Here is a 22,737-nt window from a genome sequence, read left to right on the forward strand (position 1 = left end):
GGCCAGAGGGGCGGGGCCTGTGGGCGTCCTGGTGATGGTGCCTAGCAACGTCGGGGCCGAAGTAGCGACGAAGTGGGCAGAGGTCTCGGGATCCTCTTGGAAGGGGCCTCATGACAGATTCCGACAAGGTGCGTGCTAGGGAGAAGACTAAAGCAAAGGCAGAGGGCCAGGCAGAGACACCGAGTCCGGGTTCGCAGGAAAGCGTGAAGGCCAGGAGGGGCAGGAGCAGCAGTGCGATTCAGGGAAGGCCCTGGCCGCCTTGCCAAAACTCAGGGATGTGAGAGATCCTTGTAAGACTCGGCGGCTGCTGGGACGGATGTCTCCGGCTTGGGTGGCTGGTGGGGGAAGTGACCTCACCAAGGTGGGAGAGCCTGGGGCAGAAGTCAGATGAAGTGCTCAGTGCGGCCTGCTGGAGTGAGGGTAACTAAGGGTAACCAAGGGGCTGTAGGACCCCCAAGGCCTGAGACTTGGGACCGGACCTCAGCTGAAGACCTCAGAGCTTGGGGTATCAGTAGCCGGAGGTGGGAGCTGGAAAGGCCCAGGAAAGCAGATGGTATTGTAAGCGTGAGGACCCTGATCCCTGACCTTGACCACAGGAGAGGGAGAAAGGCAGGGCTGGAGAGGACCGGTTGGAGCATCCCCTAAGGGAAATGGGGTTAGGAGCACCATCCACCCCCCCACCCCACCCCGCTTTGGGAGTGCCTCCTTCCAGGCCTCACGCCCCTCCTCCCTGCAGAATGCTGGAGAGTGTCAGTGGGTGGGGGTCGTCTCTGGGGCCTGCTCCAGCTTGCTGTCCTTTCATTCTAGGATGCCCAGAAGGTTGATCAGGCCCCCTCACAGGACATCCCAAAACCATGGGTGATTCCAGCCCCCAAAGGGGTCCTGCAGCGCATCTTTGGGACCAGCCAGGTGTTCCAAAGCATCTGTGAAGTAAAACCAAAGGTTACGGGGTCAACAGTGCCCCTCAAAGTCAGGGAGTAGTGAGTGACTGCCTTGCTTTGGGATCCCAGGTTCTTGCCTGGCACAGCCATTCACATACCATGCAGCCTTAAGCCACTGACTCTCTTTGGGCCTCAGTGAACTCAGCTGTCTAACGGGTCTCTTCTGCCTCAGTGGATAAGAGGCTGGTGGCCTGGCTGGACTCCAGGAACACCAGCCTACCCTCCCTGGGCTCTGTCTACTCCTCCAGCCTCTCCACCCAGCTCCCCTGCCTCCCCCAACCCCCGCCCCAGCCCTATGCCCTGTGCTAGTCCACAGTCAGGGCCACCCTCTGCCTGTCCCCCCTTACCCCACAGCTACTCCAGAGGCCAGCAGTGCTTGGAGCAGGCCGACTGGGAGACAGCTGTGCTGTTCTTCTCCCGTGCGCTCCACCTGGAACCGCAGCTGGTGAGAGGCAGTCCTGGGTGGGCACAGGCAGTTATGAAACATGCCTCCAAACCCTGTCGCACCTGCCAGATCCCTCCTCTCAGGACCACCAAGTCTCTGATGGAAATTGGGTGTCAACCCTCAGGGGGACGGAGACTTTCCCCTACCCTCCAGGGGCAGATGGTGGGGAGGATCCAGCAGCCTGGGTCCCCTCACCCTCAGTTGGACTTATACGCCTTGCGGGCCGAAGCCTACCTCCAGCTCTGTGACTTCTCCTCGGCCACCCAGAACTTGCGAAGGGCCTACTCCTTACAGCAGGACAACAGCAAGCACCTGGAACGCCTCACCTTTGTGATCTACCTGAAGGTGCTTACCTGAATCTACCCGAATGGGCCACCCGGATCCATTTGGGGTGGCCTGTGATCTACCTGAATGGGCCACCTGGGTCCATTTGGGGCACTTGCCTCATACCAATGGCTCTCCCTCCCGCTGTGGGGTGCTCTCCTGGCTCCTGGGCCCAGCTCTGTCTCCTTGGATTCCTCCTTGTCCCTGTGTCTGGGTCCCCACCTGCTGCCCCTCTGACCTCCCCAGGCTGGTTTGCTGCCAGGCTTGGCTCAAGTTTGGTACTGTCCAATCAGGCTTTCTGCAATAACAACAGTGATCTACATGGCACTGTCCAATATGCTAGCCACCTGCCACGTGGAACAGTTGAGCCCTTGAAATGTGGCAAGTGTGACTAAAGAACTGAATTTTATATCCATATTTATTTTAATTAATGTAAATGCGTATAGCCACACAATGCTATAGACAGCACAGATCTAGAGTCCCCAGGCTCTAAGCACTGAAAAGGTCACAGTGACCCCCAAGTGTATTTCAAAGTAAAAACAATATCAGACTATAAAACACCAACAAAGTCTTGTTTTCTTCCATTTTGACAACCTTGATGTCTTTTTTTTTTTTTGGACACACAGTCTTGCTCTGTTGCCGAGGCTGGAGGGCAGTGGCATGATCTCAGCTCACTGCAACCTCCACCTCCCGGGTTCAAATGATTCTCATGCCTCAGCCTCCCAAGTAGCTGGGATTACAGATGTGCACCACCATGCCCGGCTAATTTTTGTATTTTTAGCAGAGATGGGTTTTCACCATGTTGGCCAGGCTGATCTCCAACTCCTGACCTTAAGTGCTCTGGCCACCTCGGCCTCTTGAAGTGCTGGGATTATAGGTTTGAGCCACCGCACCAGGCTTGATGTCTTTTGTTTATGTAAAAAAATAGTTCTTAAAAAGAAACATTTGGGGCCTTCAGACCCTGTGCTGAATCTGTCTGTTGAGGGCCTGTGTCCTGCACTGCCACTTACTGTGTGCTCTTGTACAAGTCACTTCACCTCTCTGAGCCTCAGTTCCTTTATCCATAAGAGAAGCAAGCTGGCTGGGTGCGGTGGCTCACGCCTGTAATCCCAGCACTTTGGGAGGCTGAGGCAGGTGAATGACAAGGTCAGGAGTTCCAGACCAGCCTGACCAATGTGGTGAAACTCCGTCTCTACTAAAAATACCAAAAATTTAGCCAGGAGTAGTGGTGGGCACCTGTAATCCCAGCTACTCGGGAGGCTGAGGCAGAGAATTGCTTGAACCTGGGAGGCGGAGATTGCAGTGAGCTGAAATCACATCACTGCACTCGAGCCTGGGGGACAGAGCAAAACTCCGTCTTAAAAAAAAAACAAAAAAAACATGCTAGTGCCAGTGAGAAAACAAGTTCAAGTTCTTAGCACAGGGCTCAGCAACCAGGGCCCAGGTCCAGGCTAGAGCCTGTTTCTGTTAGTTCTGCTGGTCTTTCTGCCATTTGAGTTTTCTTTCGTTTTTTGTTTTTTTTTTTTTTTTTTGAGATGGAGTCTCACTCTGCTGCCCAGGCTGGAGGGCAGTGGCATGATCTCGGCTCACTGCAACCTCAGCCTCCCGGATTCAAGAGATTCTCGTGCCTCAGCCTCCAAAGCAGCTGGGATTACAGGCATGCACTAACACGCCTGTCTAATTTTTCTATTTTTAGTAGAGACGAGGTCTCACCATGTCGGCCAGACTGGTCAAACTCCTGGCCTCAAGTGATCCACCTGCCTCGGTCTCCCAAAGTGCTGGGATGGGATTACAGGTGTGAGCCACCATGTCTGGCCCAGCCATCTGAGTTTTCTTAATTTCTCTTTGTTCCTGAATCTCTGTATTCTTGTATCTCGCCCACAGTCCCTTGCTGTCTTTCCCCAGGTCTGTATCTCTCTCCCTCTGTCTCTGCCTCTTCAAGTCTCTCTGAGATCTAAAAGGCTCTGTCCTTGCCTCTTGCCTCTCTCCCTCCTGCCTCAGTGCTTTCTGCTGTCCCCTGTGTCCCTAGGGGCAATGCCTTTTTGAGCAGTGTGCCTTCCTGGGTGCCCTGGATGTCTTCTCACATGCTGCTGAGCTCCAGCCCGAGAAACCATGCTTCCGTTACCGATGGTGAGTGCCCTTGCCAGCCCCTTCTCCCAGCAGAGCTTCCTGCTGCCCCACCCAGTAAACAGAGCACCCTGTGCCCTCTGCCTTCAGTATGGCCTGCCTCCTGGCCCTCCAGCGATATCAGGATTGCCTCTCGCTTGTCACCAAGGAGCTGAAGCAGGACACCACCAACGCTGACGTGTACATCCTCCGGGCCAGACTCTACAACTTACTCCAGAAGGTACACCGGGGAGGGTGGGCAGGGGCGTGCACCCCAACCTGGAAGTCCTCAGTGTGCCCCAAGATTGCAGGAAGAGGCAAGACTGTCAGCCAGCCCAGACGCCCTATCCCACAGTGCAGTGGGCACTGTTCTTCCTGGGAAGAGGCCCACGCTGGCCTGGACAACTTGGCTGCCAGGCCAGGTCCTTGTTCTACCGTTGCTCCGCCCTGGCTCTGTGCCAAGCCTGTGCTGTACCCATGGGAAGCAAAGGATGAGAGACTCATGCCATCCATGTCCGGATGGAGCTCACAGCCTGGGAGAGATGTCCCTGAGCAGATGAAAATACTACGAAGAATTTGGCCACAATCCTGTGAAGCCACACATGGGGCACTCAGGGCACCGAACATGAAGTTGCCCTTTTCCCCCGTCCCCACTTGCCCCTTCCTCCTCCTTTCCTCCCTCCTTCCTTCCCCCTTCCTCCCTTCTCCATTCCTCTCTTCCTCCCTCTTCCCTTCCTCCCTCCTCTGTTCTCCCTCTTCCATTCCTCCCCATTCCTCCCTTCCCCCTTTCTCCCTTCCTCCCTCCTCCCTTCCCCACTTTTCTCCCTTCCTTTCCCCCTTTCTCCCTTCCTCCCTTCCTCTCTCCTCCTTTCCCCCTTCCCCCCTTCCTCTCTTCCTCCCTCCCTCCCCCTTCTTCCCTTCTTCCTTCTTCCTCCCTTCCTCCTCTCCTTCCTTCTCCTCTTCCTCCTCCCTTTCTTTTTTCCTGTTTGCGTGAACGAACCATCCCTACCCCAACCACCTGCACCACCTGGGCTGGGCACAGGGACAGACAGTCCAGGGAACAGCTTGGGAGCAAGAGAAACTTGGGGTCATGAAGGAGGAGGCAGAGGGGGTGCTACAGCAAGGAGGGGAGGGCAGGGATGAGAAGTCTCCCTGGAGGCAGTGGGAGCCTCCAGCAGGTGTCCCCAAGGCAGGGAGCTTTAGGAAGATCATTCTGGTGTCTGCAGCGAGTGTGGGTCAGGGGGAGGCCTGGAGCCCAGAGCCTGAGGAGGAGGCTGGGCACCATTGTGGGGTGGGGTGAGGTTGAGGGAAAGGTGGTCCTGAGGGGGGCAAGAAGGGGCAAGTCCCACTGCCCTTCAGAAGGCAGGGCCAGAGTCTGGCTTGGCAGAGGGCTTGAAGGAAAAGGAAGGATCCAGAAAAGTGCCCAGTGTTCTGGCTTGGCCTGGGTGGATGGGGAGCTGGGAAGCTAGGATGGGAGGAGCAGGAGGGTGGGGTGGGGTAAGCTGGGCTGACCTCATTCTCCAGGCAGGACATTCTGGGAGCGGCTGAAATGCCAGCCTGCCTTACAGTAGGGTGTGCTGCCACCCTGGCAGGAGTGACTCTGAGGAGCGAGGTCCACCCTGGCAACTTCTCCCTGTGCCACAGGTTGAGCTGCAGTGTTCCACAAGTGATTCAGTGGCGTGAGACTCATAATTTTTTTTCTGATACAGAGTCTCACTCTGTCACCTAGGCTGGAGGGCAGTGGTGTGATCTCAGCTAACTGCAACCTCTGCCTCCCGGGTTCAAGTATTCTCCTTCCTCAGCCTCCTGAGTACCTGGGACGACAAGTGCCCAGCACCAAGCCCCACTAATTTTGGTATATATATATTTTAAGACAGAGTCTCGCTCTGTCGCCTGGAGCCAGGCTGGAGTGCAGTGGCGCAATTTCGGCTCATTGCAACCTCCACCTCCCGGGTTCTAGCAATTCTCCTCCTCAGCCTCCCAAGGAGCTAGGACTAAAGGCGCTCGCCATCGCGACCCACTAATTTTTGTATTTTTTAGTAGAGACAGGGTTTCACCATGTTGGCCAGGATGGTCTAGATCTCTTGCCCTCGTGATCCGCCCACCTCAGCCTCCCAAAGTGCTGGGATTATAGGCATAAGCCACTGCACCCAGCCAATTTCTGTATTTTTAGGAGAGGTGGAGTTTCACCATGTTGGTCAGGCTGGTCTCAATCTCCTGACCTCAGGTGATGCCCCTGCCTTGGCCTCCCCACGTGCTGGGTTTATAGGCATGAGCCACCGCACCCTGCCGAAACTAGTAATTATTGGTAACTGTTGGTGACTGTTGTGATCTGAGCCCCTGCTGTGCATAGGCGCATTCTCAGCACTTTGCCCTTGTTTAGCTGTAAGGCTCGCAGCAACCCTTTGGGATGGAGACATGCCGTCCTCTTCATAGAGGAAGAACCAGCCCGGGGTGGCTTGCCCAAGGTCACACAGCCTGTTCCCAGGGGCACTGCCTGGAGCCCAAGGCTGCCTGCGCCAGAGCCCTGCCCCTAGCTCCTGCCATTTCCCTCCCGACATCCACCTGTCCACACCACCTGCTGTCCACACCACCTGTTCACCTTCCAGCCAGTCACCCTGTAGGGGACAGAGCATTGCCTGTTGCCTGGCTGAGCTTCAGCAGAGACTTGCTGGGGGAGTTTCTGCTGTACCCAGGCCTGAATCTGGGCTTGGGCTCAAAGGTCAGGGAGGGGAAGAGGAAGTGCAGGGGAGGGGACGGGGACACAACCATCACAGTCAAGAGGTCACACACTCCCCCACCTTGAGTGGGCTTTACAGAGGCCTGACAAGGAGGCAGCATCTGCAGAAACCACTGGGGCTAACCTGGCTCACCTGAGGTCACATCTGGAAAGGGCCAGCTGGCATGGGGCCTGCAATGGAATTTCCCCACCATGCTTTGTGTCCTCCAAGAGGCAGAAAGGGTGGAACGTGGAGGGATGTGGGGGGCATGGAGGAGGCATGGTGTGATACCACCCTGCCAGAGAAATGCCTCTAGGTCCCATGCAGCAGGACAGGCGTTGGCTCACTCCCCCCGCTGTGCCCCTGATGCCACCCCCTGGCCTCCTGCAGCCCCACCTCTGCTTCCGGGATTTGCACAGCGCCTTGCTGTTGACTCCAAGGCACCCGCAGGCCAGGATGCTGCTCCAGAAGATGGTGGCCCAGGCACAGCAGGCACGCCAAGACGCAGGGATCCTGGCCGTGCAGGGCAGGCTGCAGCACGCACTGCAGCGCATCAACTCTGCCATCGACAACAACCCTCTGGACCCCAGTCTCTTCCTCTTCCGGTACTGCATGGGGAGGTGCGGGCCTTGGCTCCCAGGTCCTGCCAGGCCACAGACTTGCTATATGGTTTAAGGAGAGTCCCTGACCCCTTCCATGCCTCAGTTTCCCCAGCTAGCCCCTAACAATCTTTCCCTACTTCCTACTGGGTTAAGGCATCACAGAGGTGGTCTCTGTTACTGCTGGAAGAGGGATGGCAACAACGTCCCAGTTACCCCGGGAATCCCACAGCCCCAGCCTGCCAAGCAGTTCACGCTGGGACCCAAGCCCAGCTCAGTGGATAAGACTTAGGTTTGAGTTTGATCCCTGGGAACTTGCCACATCCTGCTGGATTTCAGGAGGGAGCGCCACTGCCCTGGCAGGAGTGACTCCAGGGGCCTGTCCCCCCAGGCAACTTCTCCCTATGCCAAGGGGCTGGGCTTCAGCATCCCACAAGTGATTCAGTGACATGACAGGCCACTGTGATTTGGGGCCAATTAACCTATCTAAACCGTGGTGGTAAAACACCTGTTTCTTATACAAGATGCTTTAGTGTAGAGGCTGGCATACACCTGGCTCCCAAAGAGACAAGCTATTTTTGCAAAAAATAAAATGATCAGTGCCTAGTGGGTTATCTGAGTAGTGGTGAAGAGCTGGCCCCACAGGGCAAACCAAGCAAATGAGGTGGGGATCCCCACTGCCTCCATGGGTCAGGAGGCCCAGAGCCGGCAGTGCCTTGTCTGGCCACTCGCCAGGCGGTAGGGGTGCACTGGCCCTCATGTCCCTGCTGCCATATGCCCCTTCCCCACAGGGGCATCATGTACCGTCGGCTCCAGGAGTTTGATGGGGCAGTGGAGGACTTCCTGAGGACGCTGGACATGGTGACCGAGGACCAGGAGGACATGGTGCAGCAGGCACAACGCCAGCTGCTGCTGACCTACAATGACTTTGCCGTGCACTGCTACAGGCAGGGCGCCTACCAGGAGGGCGTGCTGCTGCTCAACAAGGCCCTCCGGGACGAGCAGCGGGAGAAAGGGCTCTACATCAACCGGGGCGGTGCGCAGAGGCCAGGGCAGGGGCGGGGACAGGGGAGCCTCACTCTAAGACGCCACTGGGCACTGGAGACCCCTGGGGGAGGGAGAAAGGGAGAGAGGAGGGAAGGGAGGGAAGAGAAAATGTTAATAGTCTCAGTATCCCAGGAACACACTCTGGGAAATGTTGTGTTAGACAGACTGGCTCCAGACTCCTTAAAATGCTCAAAACAGGCAGCTGGGGAAACAGTGCCCAGATGCCCAGAAAACTAGAGGGGACCAGGACCACGACCGCCTGTGGGGGTTATCAGCTACCAGATTGAGGCCCCACTCCCGGGCTGGAGCCGGCTGGGCTGTGGGGCTCCTGGGCATTGGAAGTTGAGGTCCACTCACCCCCGCCCCCGGACCCTAGATTGCTTCTTCCAGCTGGGCAATCTGGCTTTTGCGGAGGCGGACTACCAGCAGGCGCTGGCCCTGAGCCCTCAGGACGAGGGCGCCAACATGCGCATGGGCCTGCTGCAGGAGAAAATGGGCTTCTGCGAGCAGAGGCGCAGGTACGTGGGCTTCGGCCCCCACGGTGAGCCGGGCAGGCCTGAAGGCGGGGCGGGCAGGAGGCCAACTGCTGGGATCCCTGGGTCAATCAAGATGCTTCTCTGGGACAAGCATGGGGATCACGTCTGTAATCTCAGTACTTTGGAAGACCAAGGCGGGAGGATTGCCTGAGGTCAGGGGTTGGAGACCAGTCTGGCCAACATGGTGAAATCTCATCTTTACTAAAAATACAAAAAACTTAGCCTGGTGTGGTGGTGTGCACTTTGTAATCCCAGCTACTCAGGAGGCTGAGGCAAGGTAATTGATTGAACCTGGGAGGTGGAGGTTGCACCTCCACCGAGCCGAGATTGTGCCACTGCACTTTAGCCTGGGTGACGGAGCGAGACCCTATCTCAAAAAAAAAAAAAAAAAAAAAAAAAAGAATGCTTCACTCCTGGTTATTATTCCTTTTTTTTTTTTCTTTGGAGACTGGGTCTTGATCTGTCATCCAGGCTAATGGTGGGATTTTGGCTCACCTCAACCTCTGTCTCCTGGGATCAAGCGATTCTCCTGCCTCAGCCTCCCGAGTAGCTGGGATTACAGGTGCATACCACCATGCCCGGCTGATTATTGTATTTTTAGTAGAAACAGCGTTTCACCATGTTGCCCAGGCTTGTCTGAAACCCTTGGCCTCAAGCGATTTGCCCATCTTGGCCTCCCAAAGTGCTAGGATTACAGGCGTGAGCCACCGTGCCTGGCCCTGTGTTTCCTAAATATCCATTTTGTTTTCCAAGTCTTCACTAAAGAGCCTTCACTCTCCTGTAATCCTAGCACTTTGGGAGGCCAAGGTGGGTGGATCACAAGGTCAGACATTCGAGACCAGCCTGGCCAACATGGTGAACCCTGTGTCCACTAAAAATACAAAACTTAGCTGGGCGTGGTACTGTGCCCCTGTAATCCCAGCTACGTGGGAGGCTGAGGCAGGAGAATCACTTGAACCCAGGAGGTGGAGGTTGCAGTGAGCTGAAATTGTGCCACTAGACTCCAGCCTGGACAATAGAGCCAGAATCCATCTCAAAAAAAGGAAATTGGTCATGAGGGTTTTTTGTAGACTGAGAATATTGGCCTATTGTCTACTCTATGTGGCAAAATATATTTTCCCTATATATTGCTTTTCTTTGTGATGTTTTTGCAACTCAATAACTTGGAACTTAATCACAGTCAAATTAATATGTTCATTTTAGCTGATGGGTTTATGACATTCTCAGAAAGGCCTTCCCTACCCCAAGATCATAAAAATATTCATTGATGTTGGAGTTTCACACTGGGTTCCATCAAGGACGTAGCTGGTGGAGAGAGCGGACAGGGGCATGGTGAGGGGAGCAGATCCAGCCTTGTTTCCCCCTAACTCCTCAGTGGAGCCCAGAAGCCACCATTTTCCCTACAGATGGCCCAGCTCATGGCAGCTTGGGACCCACTGTGTCCTGCAGGCAGTTCCAGAAAGCAGAGGAACACTTCTCCACCGCCATCCGGCACAACCCCCAGAAAGCCCAGTACTACCTGTACCGGGCCAAGAGCCGGCAGCTGCTGCAGAACATTTTTGGGGCCCGCCAGGATGTGGCCACTGTCCTGCTCCTCAACCCCAAGCAACCAAAGGTGGGTTCCTGCCACATCAGGAGGACAGGCTCCAGAGTCATGCCTGGTGCAAAAAGATACTTCTTGGCCCCCAAAGAAATCTGATTTGATAACCATCCTAAGGGCAGGTGCAGTGGCTCACACCTGTAATCCTAGCACTTTGGGAGGCCAAGTCATTAGATTTTGAGGTCAGGAGTTTGAGACCAGTCTGGCCAACATGGTGAAACCCTGTGTCTACTAAAAATACAAAAATTTGGCAGGCATGGTGGTGCACACTTGTAATCCCAGCTACTTAGAAGCCTGAGGCACGAGAATTGCTTCAACCCAGGAGGCAGAGGTTGCTGTGAGCCAAGACTGTGCCACTACTCTCCAGCCTGGGTGATAGAGTGAGATTCCATCTCAAAAAACAAAGACAAAAAACTTTGCAAAACTCTGCTTTCTTCAGCCCTGGGAAGCACCAAGCTGGGCTGTGCAGGGGGTCAGGGCAGCATCACACCGTCTGCTCCTTGCTCTGGCCCTCACCTGACTCTGGTCACCCCCTTTCATGGCAGCTGTCCCTGCTGATGACCAACCTCTTCCCGGGCATGTCAGTGGAGGAGGTGCTCAGCACCCAGGTAGCCCACCTGGCCAGGCTGCAGCTGGAGCAGATGGTGGAGGGCAGCCTGCAGGCCGGTGACCCACAAGGCATTGTGGGGTAAGTGCTGGAGCAGGGGGCACAGGCTAGGGCTGGGGAATGGCTGTAGCTCCAGGCTCCTCTGGCTCCAGCTGCATGCCGGGGTCATTGTCTAGTCTTGGAGTGACCAGCATGGGCTAGGGAGGCTGACTCAGTATCTTGCGGGGGCGCCACTTGGCAGGATGCTCAGGCAGTGGGAGTTGGAGCGCCAGAAGGCCTGGGCCTTGCGGCACTCATGGATGCAGGGGAAGCCTTTGATTGAGAATTCCAAGGAGCTAAAGGCGGCCCCTGAGTTCCTGCAGGTAGAACCAGAAGGCTCAGAGGGAGAGGCTGAGGCCCCCAAGGAGAAGGAAGAGAAGAAGGAGGAGAAAAAAGAGGTGAGTGGAACACATGCCAGGGCCTGGGGTGCTTGGGGTCTGGGGCAGAGCATACCCCAGCCCAGGGCTGCAGGATGCAGGCCAGTGGAATCTGGCTTCCAGGCCTGGCTCTGCAACCCCTCAGCTGTGTGAGGGGCTGGGGACATCTTGCTATGAGATGGGGATGGCACCAGCAAGGGGTGCTCCTGAGGGAGGGTGTGTGGGGATGTGACAGACTCAGAGGGCAGTCACACCCCTGCCCACGGTCACTGTCACAAATTCTATTGTGTGCACTAGCCACTTGCCACTTGTGACAGAATTTTTTTTTTTTTGAGACAGAGTCTTGCTCTGTCACCTGGGCTGGAGTGCAGCGGCATGATCTCAGCTCACTGCAACCTCCACTCCTGGGTTCATGTAATTCTCACGCCTTAGCCTCCCAGGTAGCTGGGATTACAGGTGTGCACCACAACGCCCAGCTAATTTTTTGTATTTTTAGTATTTTTGTTGGGCTTAAGTGATCTGCATTCCTGGGCCTCCCAAAGTGCTGGGATTACAGGCACGAGCCACTGCAGCCAACCCCAAGAATTTTCTTAATTCTTAAATTTGTTTCTGAAAACCTCTTATTGAATGTAACATGAATATAGAAAAGTGCACAAATCCTAAGTACCAGTTTGATGAATTTTCACAGATTGCATTACACCCATGATACCATTATCCAGATGGAGAAAGAACACTTTCCCAGCTCCCAGAAGCCCCTTAGGGTCCCCTTTGAGGCTCCTCCCCTAGCCTATTCCACCTGCAAGGCTGTCCTGATTCCTAATGCCAAACATGAGTTTTATCTTTTCTTCACATAAATGGACAGCATGGTGATATCACCCACGCTGCGGCTGGTGGTAGCAGCCTGCTCCCTCTCACTGGTGCTGTAGAATATTCCATCCTATCCCACTGTGGGTTTCTCTATTCTACTGATGGTAGATGTCACATACACTTATGTTCAAAGGAAACTTTATGCAGTTGAAGTACAGGAATACCAGCATCCTTCGCCATCAATAGAAAATGTGGGCAGGCACAGTGGCTCATGCCTATAATCCCAGCACTTTGGGAGGCCAAGATGGGCAGATCGTTTGAGCTCAGGCGTTCAAGACTAGCCTGGGAAACATGGCCAAAACCCTATCTCTACAAAAAATACACGAATTAGCCAGGCATGGTGGTGTGTGCCTACAGTCCCGGCTACTTGGTAGGCTGAGGCAAGAGGATCTCTTGAGCTCAAGAGGTTAAGGCTGTGGTGAGCCGTAATCATACCATTGCATTCCAGCCTGGGTGAGAGAGCAAGACCCTGACTAAAGAAGAAGAGATAAAAGAAAATGCTAGCTCTTCCGTTTTCTAGCTCATGTTAGAATGAATGTTAAAGCACACACCTTCCCTCTGTGTGTCCCCTGAAGTCAGGGGCTCCCTCCCCCAGGGAGATGCTGTGCTGAAGTGGATGGAGCCCAGGGCAGGAGCCCAGAGCGCAACTCCCAGCTGGAGGCTGGGCACTGTGGTGCGCCTCGTTGTCTGTAGGTATAAATGTGGGCAGAGACCCGCAGCTTGGATTCGAACCCAGCCTCTCTGCTTCTTAGCTGAGTGGCCCTGGGCAGGATTTTTAGGGGCTCTGAACCTTGGTTTCCTGGTCAGTGAGATGGTCATTAGTACCAGTACTTCTCCCCTTCCACCTAGCCCCACTTGTGCTGGGAGAATGGAAGGGAGTAAGGCAGAGAGAAGCCCCTCAAATCCTCAGTAAGCATTCCCCAGGGCATAGCCCTTTACCATTTACAGAAGCCTGTCCCACAGCTGAACTAATTTTCATTTTGCAGTTGAAAAGATTAAGGCGCTAGCATCCCCTTAAACACAGCCGTTCTCATGGTACCACGCCTGTCTAGCCTGGCCACTCCCCTTCCTGCCAGGTTTAGCCTTTCCACGTCCCCACCCCACCCTAATCTGGCACCTTCAAGGACCTCTGAGCTCAGGGGAATGACCACTGAAGAGACCCAGGGCCTTTGGTCTTCCAGAGGTACAGCTGCATGGGCCTCCTACTATCTGAACTACAAAGCCTGTTTCTTGCCATAGGAGAAGAAACCAGAGCTCATCCTTAGAAAGGTGGAGTCCCTGTCTGACAGCTACCTTGACCAGACCTCTTCAGCCTCTAGCATTCACTGTAAGTCCCTGGTGCTCCCGCCAGGCCTCAGGAAGCCAAGGGAGCAGGATGGTCAAAGGTCAGGGGTCTAAGACCTCTAGCCTAGGTGTGAGTTTGGCTGCTGCTGACAGCTGGGTGGCCTGGGGCAAGCGGCTCTAGAGTGTGAGTAATGCTCTTTCAGGGCCTGCTAAGGACTCAGCAGGCAGTGCCCAGCATGGCAGGGAGGCTGAGGCTTGGTCCAGGCACTTCACAGAAGCTGCTCCTCCACTCTGGTTCCCTCCCAGGCCTGTCCCTGAAATAAGCTCACAAACCCTGTGCATGGCCAGGCGGCTTTTAGCCCCAGTTCCTCAGGGCCCCTGCCTGGAGAAGACAGAAGTGAAGAACCAGGATGCTGCTCCTTAGAGGCCCTAGGGCGGGTGTGCACAGCCCTCGGTGGGGAGGGGAGTGGCAGGGTCCAGCCCCTTCTTCATTTCGTGAATCCAGCAAATGCAGAGTGCCTGGGCCAGGCCTGTGCTCAACACTGGGTGCAGGGATGACTGGCATAGACCTTGCCCTGGGACATGAGCTCTAAGCTCCAAAAGGAAGAAGGCTGACGGTGACCTGACAGCCAGGAGACAGGGCAGACAGTGTGGGGAAACCCGGGCTGTGCACGCATTTAGGGCCTTTTAGTGGGGGTGAGGACGGAAGGGCAGGAGGGTGGGATGGAGGTAGGGGGATGCAGCGGCTGTCTGCTGCAACAGGAACACAGAAGGCAGGGGCAGCCGCAGAGTGGAGGCCTGGGACCAGAGGCCTGGGACTGGGTGAAGGGGGCTCTCGGGTATCTCCCCCCATCTCACAGCCCCGCCCCTCAGGGTCTGGGTCGCTGCAGGGTTGGGCGGGGGTGATCTACAGGCATTTCCCTTGGTGATACAAAGCCTCAGGGCCGTAGGCCAGTGTGAGACTGAGAAGCCCCTTTTCCTGGAGCTGTCCAGGGCAGGTGTGAGCGCCTGATGGGCGTTCTTGGCACACCCTTCCCAGTCAGGACCACAGGCACCTCAGAGACTGAGTTGTCAGCTACCTGCCAGGAATACAGGAGCACCTCAGCCACCGCCGTGACATTCTCTGACTCGTCACAGCTGAAGACGCAATCCTCAGACTCTGGGAACAACCGGGAGGCACCGAGTCATGGTCCCAGAAAAATCAAGTCCAGCCAGGGCCAGAGGCAGAGCTCCAGCAAGATCGAGGCCACCCAGAGCCCAAGGCAGGCACCCAGCAAGACCAAGACCACCCGGAGCCCAAGACAGAGGCCCAGAAAGGTCAAGGCTGCTTGTGGACGGAGCTGGAGACCCAGCAAGGTTGATGCCACCCAGGGCAGAAGCAGGGGACTGCTCCGAAGTTCTGCCAAGACTGAGGTTTTCTATGACTCAAACTGGAGCTTCAGCAAGACTAAGGATGTCCAAGACCAGAGCCAGAGGCCCAGCAAGGCTGAGGCTGCCCAGGGCAAAAGCCAGAGCGTGAGCTCAACTTCCAGCAAGGCCGAGTCCATCTGGGGACCCAGCCCCAGTCTCAGCAAAACTGAGGTTGGTCAGGACCTCACCCACTATGAAGCTCTCTGAAGGGACCACCCAGCCCTTCACTTCTTGCTGGGAAGGGGAGCAGTTCTACCCACCACTCCCCACACTGGCACTTAGCCAGCTGCCTCCTTCCAGAGCAATTAAAAATCTTAGCTGCCAGGCATGGTGGCTAACGCCTATAATCCCAGTACTTTGGGAGGCCAAGGCCAGCAGATCACCTGAGGTCTGGAGTTCAAGACAAGCCTGACCAACATGGAGAAACCCCATCTCTACTAAAAATACAAAATTAGCTGGCATGGTGGCACATGCCTGTAGTCCCAGCTACTTGGGAGGCTGAGGCAGGAGAATTGCTTAGAACCCAGGAGGTGCAGGTTGCGGTGAACCGAGATCATGCCATTGCACTCCAGCCTGTGCAACAAGAGTGAAAATCCATCTCAATAAATAAATAAAAACAAATAACATAAAAGTCTTAGCAACAGTCCTCTGGTCCCATAGCTGAGTTTATTATATTTATTCTCTTCTTTTATAAAATTAAAAACTTCTAAAACCAGGCCCAAGTGGTAGCTTGAGTCACTCCATTTCTGGAAACTGAGAAGTCTCCACCTGGCTTGATGATACAAACAGAGGGTGCAGGGCGGAGGGGAGGGGGTATGGTGCCTGACCAAGGAGGCAGACTGAGGAGGGAGTGCCGCCACGAGCCACAGTCCCTGAGTTATAATTCACAGTAAGAAGGCTCAGGCTGTAGGCAAGGTCAAGGCTCCGTGAGGTTCTGGGGTGACCAGGAGTTTCCCTGGGGAAGGCGGCAGCGGCCAAGATGCTCTCGAGCCAGTTTAGAGGCCAGAGCCCTTCCTAGTCGTTTGTCCCGTGGCCTAGCTGACATTTCTTCATCTCACTTGGTGCTCTGGGTCCCTGTGACAGAGGCCCCAGGCCTTTGCTGCATGGCCTGGCCATGAGGGGAGGACAAGGACACCACCTGGGGAGTCAGAGGAAGAAGGCGATTCGGGAGGCCACGGTCTTGCAGCCGTTGGAGGAGAAAAGCTGCTCATCCTCAGGGAAGAAGGTGGTGCTGTCCAGCACAGCCTGGATAGCCTCATCCCTTGGCTCCAGGCCCAGCTGGGCCAGCTCGTTGAGCACACAGTGCCGGACATGGTGCCGCTGGAGCGGGAGGAAGGGCACCACTGCGTCTAGGAGGTGCTCTTCCATGATGCCCGAGCGTGAAAAGCCATCTGCAGAAAGGGCGGGAGGGGAGAGGACTTTGTGCTTCACAAGACGGGAGAAGCTGGCTCCATCTCCCAGGGGCAGGAGGGAAGATGCTGGCCTTAGTCCCCTCAGTCACCTGGGTGTAGAACTCAGGGGCTGTAAGGCTCACCCAAGGTCACAGAGCTGGGAGTGCCAAAGCCTGGCCTCAGACTCCTGGGTCAGCAGGCAAACCATGAGACCCGAGAGAACCTGGCTCCCTGGGTATAGGTGAAGCCCCCCAGGAGGAGGTTACTGAGCCAGACTCACGGAGCGGGTTGTCCAGCACTGCGCGGGTAATGACCGGCTCTAGCTCCTGCAGGAGGATCTCCTCGCGGTCCCGGCGGCTGCGCCACGCCTCCAGTACCACCTGGTTGATCTGCTCGCCACCCGTGTTGCTAAAACCAGGGGAGACTCAGGCTGAGACTCAGACGAGAATTAGCACAGGGCAGGATTTGGCCCTCGCTTCCCCACTGCCACCTGACATGACCTAGGAGCATGGCTCAGTGCCTAGAGAAGCCAACCCCACTGAAAATGCTCCACTTCCTCTCATGCCCCTGTAATTCACCTATACATGCCACGTACTTTACAGTTTACAAAACACTTTTGTGTCCCTTAACTGACTTTCCCTCACTGAACTTCCAGGAGGACATCAGGGTATCATCATTGGCCTCGCTATTCAGAAGCAGAGGCAGAGGCTCAGAGACAGGAGCCATGCTGCCTGAGGAAACACAGCAAGGATTCTGAGAGCTGGGACTAAAGGACAAGAACTCAGCTCCTGTTTTTCCCAGGCCTGTGTCCTCCTCGCCACAAAAGAAGGAAAACTTCTTGACCTGGCAGGGCTTCTACAAAGCCACAAAGAAGTGGCAATCAAAAAGACTGAGCCCAGGCCAGGTGCAGTGGCTCACACCTGTAATCCCAGCACTTTGGGAGGCCGAGGCAGGAGGATCACCTGAGGTCAGGAGTTCAAAATCAGCCTTACCAACATAGAAAAACCCATGTCCACTAAAAATACAAAATTAGCTGGGAGTGGTGGCGCATGCCTGTAATCCCAGCTACTCCGGAGGCTGAGACAGGAGAATCGCTTGAACCCTGGTAGTGGAGGTTGTGGTGAGCTAAGATCACATCATTGCACTCCAGCCTGGGCAGCAAGAGCAAAACTCCATCTCCAAAAAAAAAAAAAAAAGACTGAGCCCAAGAATGGGCTGAGAGTGTCCAAGGGGAAATCAACCAGGCTGAATGACAATGTCACCTCTGAGAGTGTTGGGGGCACGGGGAAGGCCCAGCTGGGCCCAGGGGGAATTGGATTCTGCTGGAAGCACAGGCCGAGGCTGTATAGATGGATGAACCTCCGAGAAGTGGCCCCCCACCATGCCCCCTGTAAAGCCAGGCCCCACCTGATGAAGATGAAGATGGCTTTTCGATAGTTGGTCCCGTATACAACCCAGGAGGAGCCCAGAAAAGGCTGCAGGACTTCCATCAGACCTGGGGGCATCTTGTCCATCTCATCAAAGAGGAAGAGGGAGCGGCCACAGGCAGTGAGGTTCCCTTGGACCCAGCTCTTAAGATCCTTCTGCAGGGGAGAGACAGGAGTTCCAGGGAGGCTGGAGAAACTCCCCCAACCCCAGACCTCTTCCCAAACCAAGAACTAATTTCCTTTTTAGGGAGATGTTCCCCAGAGAGCACCAACCCCTTAGTGAGACTGATGGTGAAACTGTATTCCAGAGAGGGGCAGAGACTCACCCAAAGTCACACAGCCGGTCAGCAGGAGAACAGGGACTCAAACCCAAGCCTCCCACTTCCCTGTTCGGGGCTTGTTCCATGACACTTGCTGCTTTCTACAAAAGGGGAAGGCTCCTTCTTGCTCCCTGAACCTACCAAGCAGGATGATCTGAAACAGACCAGCCTGGAAGGTACCTTGCAATCAACAACGGTAGTAGTAAGATCAGTATTTCCCCATGCTTACTCTGAGCCACAAATTGGGGCTGATTTCCAGCAGGACAATAGTGCAGATTATCTGACAAACATAGGTGCTCAATAACTAATATCTGCAATGATAATCTCATGTCCTTCAAAACAACGCTGGCAGGTAGGTACTACCAGGGTTCCTCACTGCCCCAAGGAATCAAAGTGCTCCCTGATAGGTAGAATGGCACCTTCCCAAGCTCTGTGCTGGATGGGTCCTGAGGGCTGGGGCTGCAGCTGGCTGTGTGGCCTGGAGCAGGTTACTCCCCTGTCTGGGCTCAGGACTTATTCCCTAGGGTGTCAGCCCATGGTGAGGAGAACAGCGGTCAAGGACGCATCCAGCCTACCTTATAGCGCTCGATGTGGCTGGGGTGGGGAAAGTGGATGACGGGAGAAAAGTGGTGCACGCGGGGGCTGCGGAGACCACCCTGGAAGAGGTAGTGCGCCAGCAGGGAGCTGACATAGGACTTCCCGGTGCCGGTCCAGCCGTGCAGGGAGAGGACCAGTGGCTTGGTGGGGGCTGGGTTCCACACAAAGGCCTTCAGCGCCTTCACCACCAGCGCCTTGGCCAGATGCTGGCCGGCTAGGTGCTGAGCCAGGTCACACTCCAGACCTAAGGCCACAGGAGGATGGTGAGGACACATCCCACCGAGGCAGAGGTTCAAGGGGAACGTCATGTCTGGAACTTGGTCTGGGACTCCTGTGTCCTTACGTTTGTCCAAGCTGACTATCCACATGGCACGGGCCCTTGGGGTCTGTGGCGGAAAAGAGCCACCTCCAGGCCTGATTCAGCTCGGCCCCGCCCCCACCAGGCGATCCTCTAGATTGCACTCAGCCATAAAAGCGAGCTGTCAATGGGGTCAGTCCCAGACCCCGGCCATCCCCAAGGCGCGTTTCTCCCTTGACAGGCCATTCCGGGGAGGCCCAAGACCTCTCCCCAGATTGGCAGGGGCTCCTGGACCCCAACGGGTAACCTTCACCCTCGCAAGTCTGCGGGCCCCGCCCCCTGGTCCCACGGCCCTCAGGGTCCTCAGCTGCTCCCGCCCTGGCCAGCCGGGCTCCCAGCGCTCCCGAGTCCGCCCGCCCCTCGCTCCGGGCTCCCTGGCACCTCACCCGGCAAGTCGGGCCGGAAGTCGCATTCGCAAAAAGCGCCCAAGCTGCAGCGCAGAGAAGCCAGGTCGCAGGCGACGGCCGCGGCCGAGATCAGCCCGAGCAGCCAGAGGAGCGAGCCCCAGGGCCGGCAGCCGCGCGTCGCAGCCGCCATCCGGGTGAGGCCCGAGCTCGGCGTGGGGCAGCCCGCCGCCTCGCCCGGGAACTACAACTTCCGGCGTGCTCCGCTCCGCAGCAGCCACGCCCATCGCCTACAACTCGCCACACCCCTCTCCCCGCCTCCAAGGCCGGCCCAGTGGTTCCGCAGCAGAACCGAAAGGTGGCCTCCAGGGGGAGCCCGCGAGCCGTCCAATCCGGGACGGCGGGCCGCGTTTCCATGGCCACGGTAACTAGGGGACCATCGTAGTAGCTCAGAAAGAATAAATAAAGGATTATGACCACAAAGGGCGACGTAACAATTACAGCAAAAACTTGTGCAGAACCTTACGCCTTGCAAAATGCCTTTTCCATGCTTTTTTCTTTTATATGACAAAAGTGCCCTCACTAACAGCTTCTGGTGAGCACTTACTCTGTGCCATTAGTGCTAAGTGCCTATATACCTTATAATGTGATAATAGTACCTGCTATCCAGAGAAATGGTGGTGTTTCAATGACATAAAGGCACACAAATTGTTTGGCTCAGAAAGTGATTAATACATGATCATCGACATTCCATTGTGTATGAAACAGGACTCTCCCTCACCTAGCAGCAACTGTCGCCCAATGCTTGGCATCAGTCCTAGGAGACGGCTTCTGTTGTTGTCCCCAACTCAGTAAGGACGTATTTGGGACCGAAGAGGTTAAGCCTCTTACCCAATGTCACGCAGCTGTTAAACAATAGAACTAAACCCAAGGCTGGCTGTTACCAGAGCCCTAGTGCTCGCTACATGTTATCAGCTTCTCTTGGTCAAAGGATTCAGAAGGCAAAGGACTCCAGACGTTTGAGGTTCAATGCACAGGCTCCCCAGGCCTCCAGCTTGGCCTGGATTCGTTTTGATCCATGTTGTTCACCTCCCCCAGCCACTAGAGTAAGGGAACCAAGGCAACAGTTTTCATGGCCCACCACAAAGACTCCCTCCCTTCCCTATCCCTACCAACCTCAACACATAGTTACACACACACACACACACACACACACACACACACTCTAGGACTTCTGGGGCCAAATATCAAAGACTGAAAAGAAATAAATAGTTCCAGTCAGGTTATAATCCCAGCACTTTGGGAGGCCGAGTCAGGCAGATCACCTGAGGCCTAGAGTTTAAGACCAGCCTGGTCAACACGGCGAAACCCTATCTCTACTAAAAATACAAAAATTAGCCAGGCATGGTGGCAAGCACCAGTAATCCTGGCTACGCAGGAGGCTGAGGCAGGAGAATCCCTTGAACCTGGGAGGTGGAGGGTGCAGTGAGCTGAGATCACACTACTGCACGATAGCCTGGGCAACGAGAGTGAAGCCATCTCAGGAAAAAAAAAAAAAAAAAAGAGTAGTTCCCACTATTAAGGAGAAAGAAGGAGCGAAGTCTGGGTCCTGGAAGCCAAGTTAAGCCTTTCCCACTCTGCTGCTGCGACCTGGGAAAAGTCCCTTCTCCTTCCAGGTCTCAGACTACCAGAGGGAGTTGGGATCATAGATTTCAAAAAGCCTGTCCACCCCAAACCCTCAGATTTCTGGTCGTGCATTTGTGGGAACTGTTATCATGGCATCCTGGGGCAGGGCATGGGGTAGGAGCACGAGTTTTGAATCAACTGTTTATCTCTCCCACTGGTCTGTGAGCGCCAAGAGAGCAAGGACTGGGTTTTCATATTTGCTGTAACCCCGGCTCCCGGCATAATCTGGAATGTCCCAGGTGCTAAAGAAGTATTTGTTGTAGAATCCTAATTAAGGGAAATGAGTCAGGCTGACAGGACCAGGGGAAAGGAAAAAGGAAAGACAGATAAACTCGAAGTCTGCCTTCTTGATGGTTCAGGACACACAGCCCTCCTGTGCCCAACTTCTCACCAGACACCTGTAGGTTAGCCCACTGCAACCTTGGCATTACCAGTACTGCAGAAAGCCCCCTTCGGCACACAGCAGAAGCGCCATCTATAAAAACTCACAGCAAGCCTTTGTCTCTTTGCAGTCAGTTCCTCTTCTGCTGATCTGCCCCTTGCTACCTTGCAATGACCTTTCATACTGTTTCTGATAAATCTGCCTTTCTTTACCTACACGCCACTGGCTCCAGATACTCACCACTCACTCACAATATTTGTTGAATGAAGTTTTCTACCTTTCACCTGAGAAAAGGTGCTTCCTTCCACCCCAGGAGCCCGAGAGACAGAATAAAGAGTCATAAAAGTTTATTATATGAAAGAAAGAACACAGCTTCTGTACATCTATTTACAGCACACACAGACTTATTTACAGCGAGATGGAGGCCTTGGTGTGGGTGAGGGACTGATGGAGAGTGAGGAGGCGTGAACAGCCTCCCATGGCTCGAAAACGGGGAACCCCAGCAGGAAGGGGAGCAGCAGAAGCTGGTGGGAGAACCGGCGTTCCTGTTCTTCCTCAATGGAGACCTGGTGAGTGTGTAGCAGGTGGGATGGAACCCAGAGTCCATGCAGGACCCTGGGGGTGCAAGGGAGATGCTGGAGTTGAACCCAGAACATTCTCGGGTTGATCACAGTGTCCTTGGGGTGCTCTGGGGAAAGGTCTGTGCCCCTCTGCCCCTGACGCTGTCCGCAGCTGCAGAGGGGAAAGGTCCGTGGGGTCACAGCTCGCTGGAGCGGATGGCAGGCTCCAGCTTGTGGGACAGTGCAGTGAGGACCTTGTCAAACTTCTCATAGCGCCGGGCCTGGCTGCTGCTGGCACCCTGACTGCCCCAGAGGAGGCGCATCTGGAACTCCGTGCTGAACACCTCCAGGAGCTCTGGCCGGGCCTGGAACCCTGCAATGTTGGGGCATAGGGTCAGGGCAGAGGCTGGGATTCCTGTCCAGAGCCCCAGCATTCTTCAGGGCCCCCCTGTTAGGGACCTCCCATCAACTCTGCCAAGGATCCAACAAAATTTGTGGATCAACGTGACCCTGTAGTTTAGCATCTTGTCTTGTTTTTTGTTTATTTTTTGCTTGTCTGGTTTTTTTTTGAGACAAAGTTTCTCTCTTGTTGCCCAGGTTGGAGTGCAATGGTGCAATCTGGGCTCACTGCAACCTCCACCTCCAGGGTTCAAGCGATTCTCCTATCTTAGCCCCTGGAGTAGCTGGGTCTACAGGCATGCGACACCACGCCCAGCTAATTTTGTCTTTTTAGTAGAGATGGAGTTTCATCGTGTTGGCCAGGCTGGTCT

The 22,737-nt window shown here is 55.2% G+C and overlaps 3 protein-coding genes across 15 annotated transcripts in view; 1 reads left to right on the forward strand and 2 right to left on the reverse strand.

The window, feature by feature from the left end:
* The first annotated feature begins 12 nt into the window (after positions 1-12).
* On the forward strand, positions 13-15,618 carry TTC16 (tetratricopeptide repeat domain 16). Of its 4 annotated transcripts, XM_035258390.3 has the most exons (14): positions 13-128; positions 808-980; positions 1,296-1,386; positions 1,588-1,731; positions 3,740-3,840; positions 3,928-4,057; positions 6,927-7,141; positions 7,927-8,171; positions 8,559-8,700; positions 10,168-10,333; positions 10,864-11,006; positions 11,167-11,362; positions 13,448-13,535; positions 14,532-15,618. In XM_035258390.3, exons 1-14 carry the CDS (start codon positions 111-113, stop codon positions 15,107-15,109), a joined length of 2,430 nt encoding a protein of 809 aa, XP_035114281.2. In that variant the 5' UTR covers positions 13-110; the 3' UTR covers positions 15,110-15,618. The 4 variants fall into 4 exon arrangements, 3 of the variants coding, with proteins under 3 accessions (XP_035114281.2, XP_078183651.1, XP_078183654.1); XM_078327525.1 differs by having other exon boundaries at positions 1,296-1,731; XR_013518901.1 differs by lacking the exon at positions 14,532-15,618 and having other exon boundaries at positions 1,296-1,731; positions 11,288-11,362; positions 13,448-13,464.
* Positions 15,550-19,587, reverse strand: TOR2A (torsin family 2 member A). 3 transcript variants are annotated; one of them, XM_002743336.6, is made up of 5 exons: positions 19,382-19,587; positions 18,616-18,881; positions 17,701-17,876; positions 16,574-16,701; positions 15,550-16,293 (listed from the first exon to the last, which is right to left on the reverse strand). In XM_002743336.6, exons 1-5 carry the CDS (start codon positions 19,530-19,532, stop codon positions 16,049-16,051), a joined length of 966 nt encoding a protein of 321 aa, XP_002743382.3. In that variant the 5' UTR covers positions 19,533-19,587; the 3' UTR covers positions 15,550-16,048. The 3 variants fall into 3 exon arrangements, with proteins under 3 accessions (XP_002743382.3, XP_078184148.1, XP_009001507.3); XM_078328022.1 differs by lacking the exon at positions 18,616-18,881; XM_009003259.4 differs by lacking the exon at positions 16,574-16,701 and having other exon boundaries at positions 15,556-16,293.
* Positions 19,588-21,737: 2,150 nt separating this feature from the next.
* The window catches only part of SH2D3C (SH2 domain containing 3C), a 47,952-nt gene continuing 46,952 nt past the window's right edge, over positions 21,738-22,737 (reverse strand). For all 8 annotated transcript variants that reach the window (XM_035258464.3, XM_035258467.3, XM_035258503.3 and 5 more), the window contains one exon: positions 21,738-22,340. In XM_035258464.3, coding sequence (XP_035114355.3) covers positions 22,165-22,340 — 176 coding nt within the window. In that variant the 3' untranslated portion in view covers positions 21,738-22,164. The remainder of the gene's footprint in view (positions 22,341-22,737) is intronic.

This window comes from Callithrix jacchus, chromosome 1, assembly GCF_049354715.1.
Source record: "Callithrix jacchus isolate 240 chromosome 1, calJac240_pri, whole genome shotgun sequence".
Classification (NCBI taxonomy): Eukaryota; Metazoa; Chordata; class Mammalia; order Primates; family Cebidae; genus Callithrix; species Callithrix jacchus.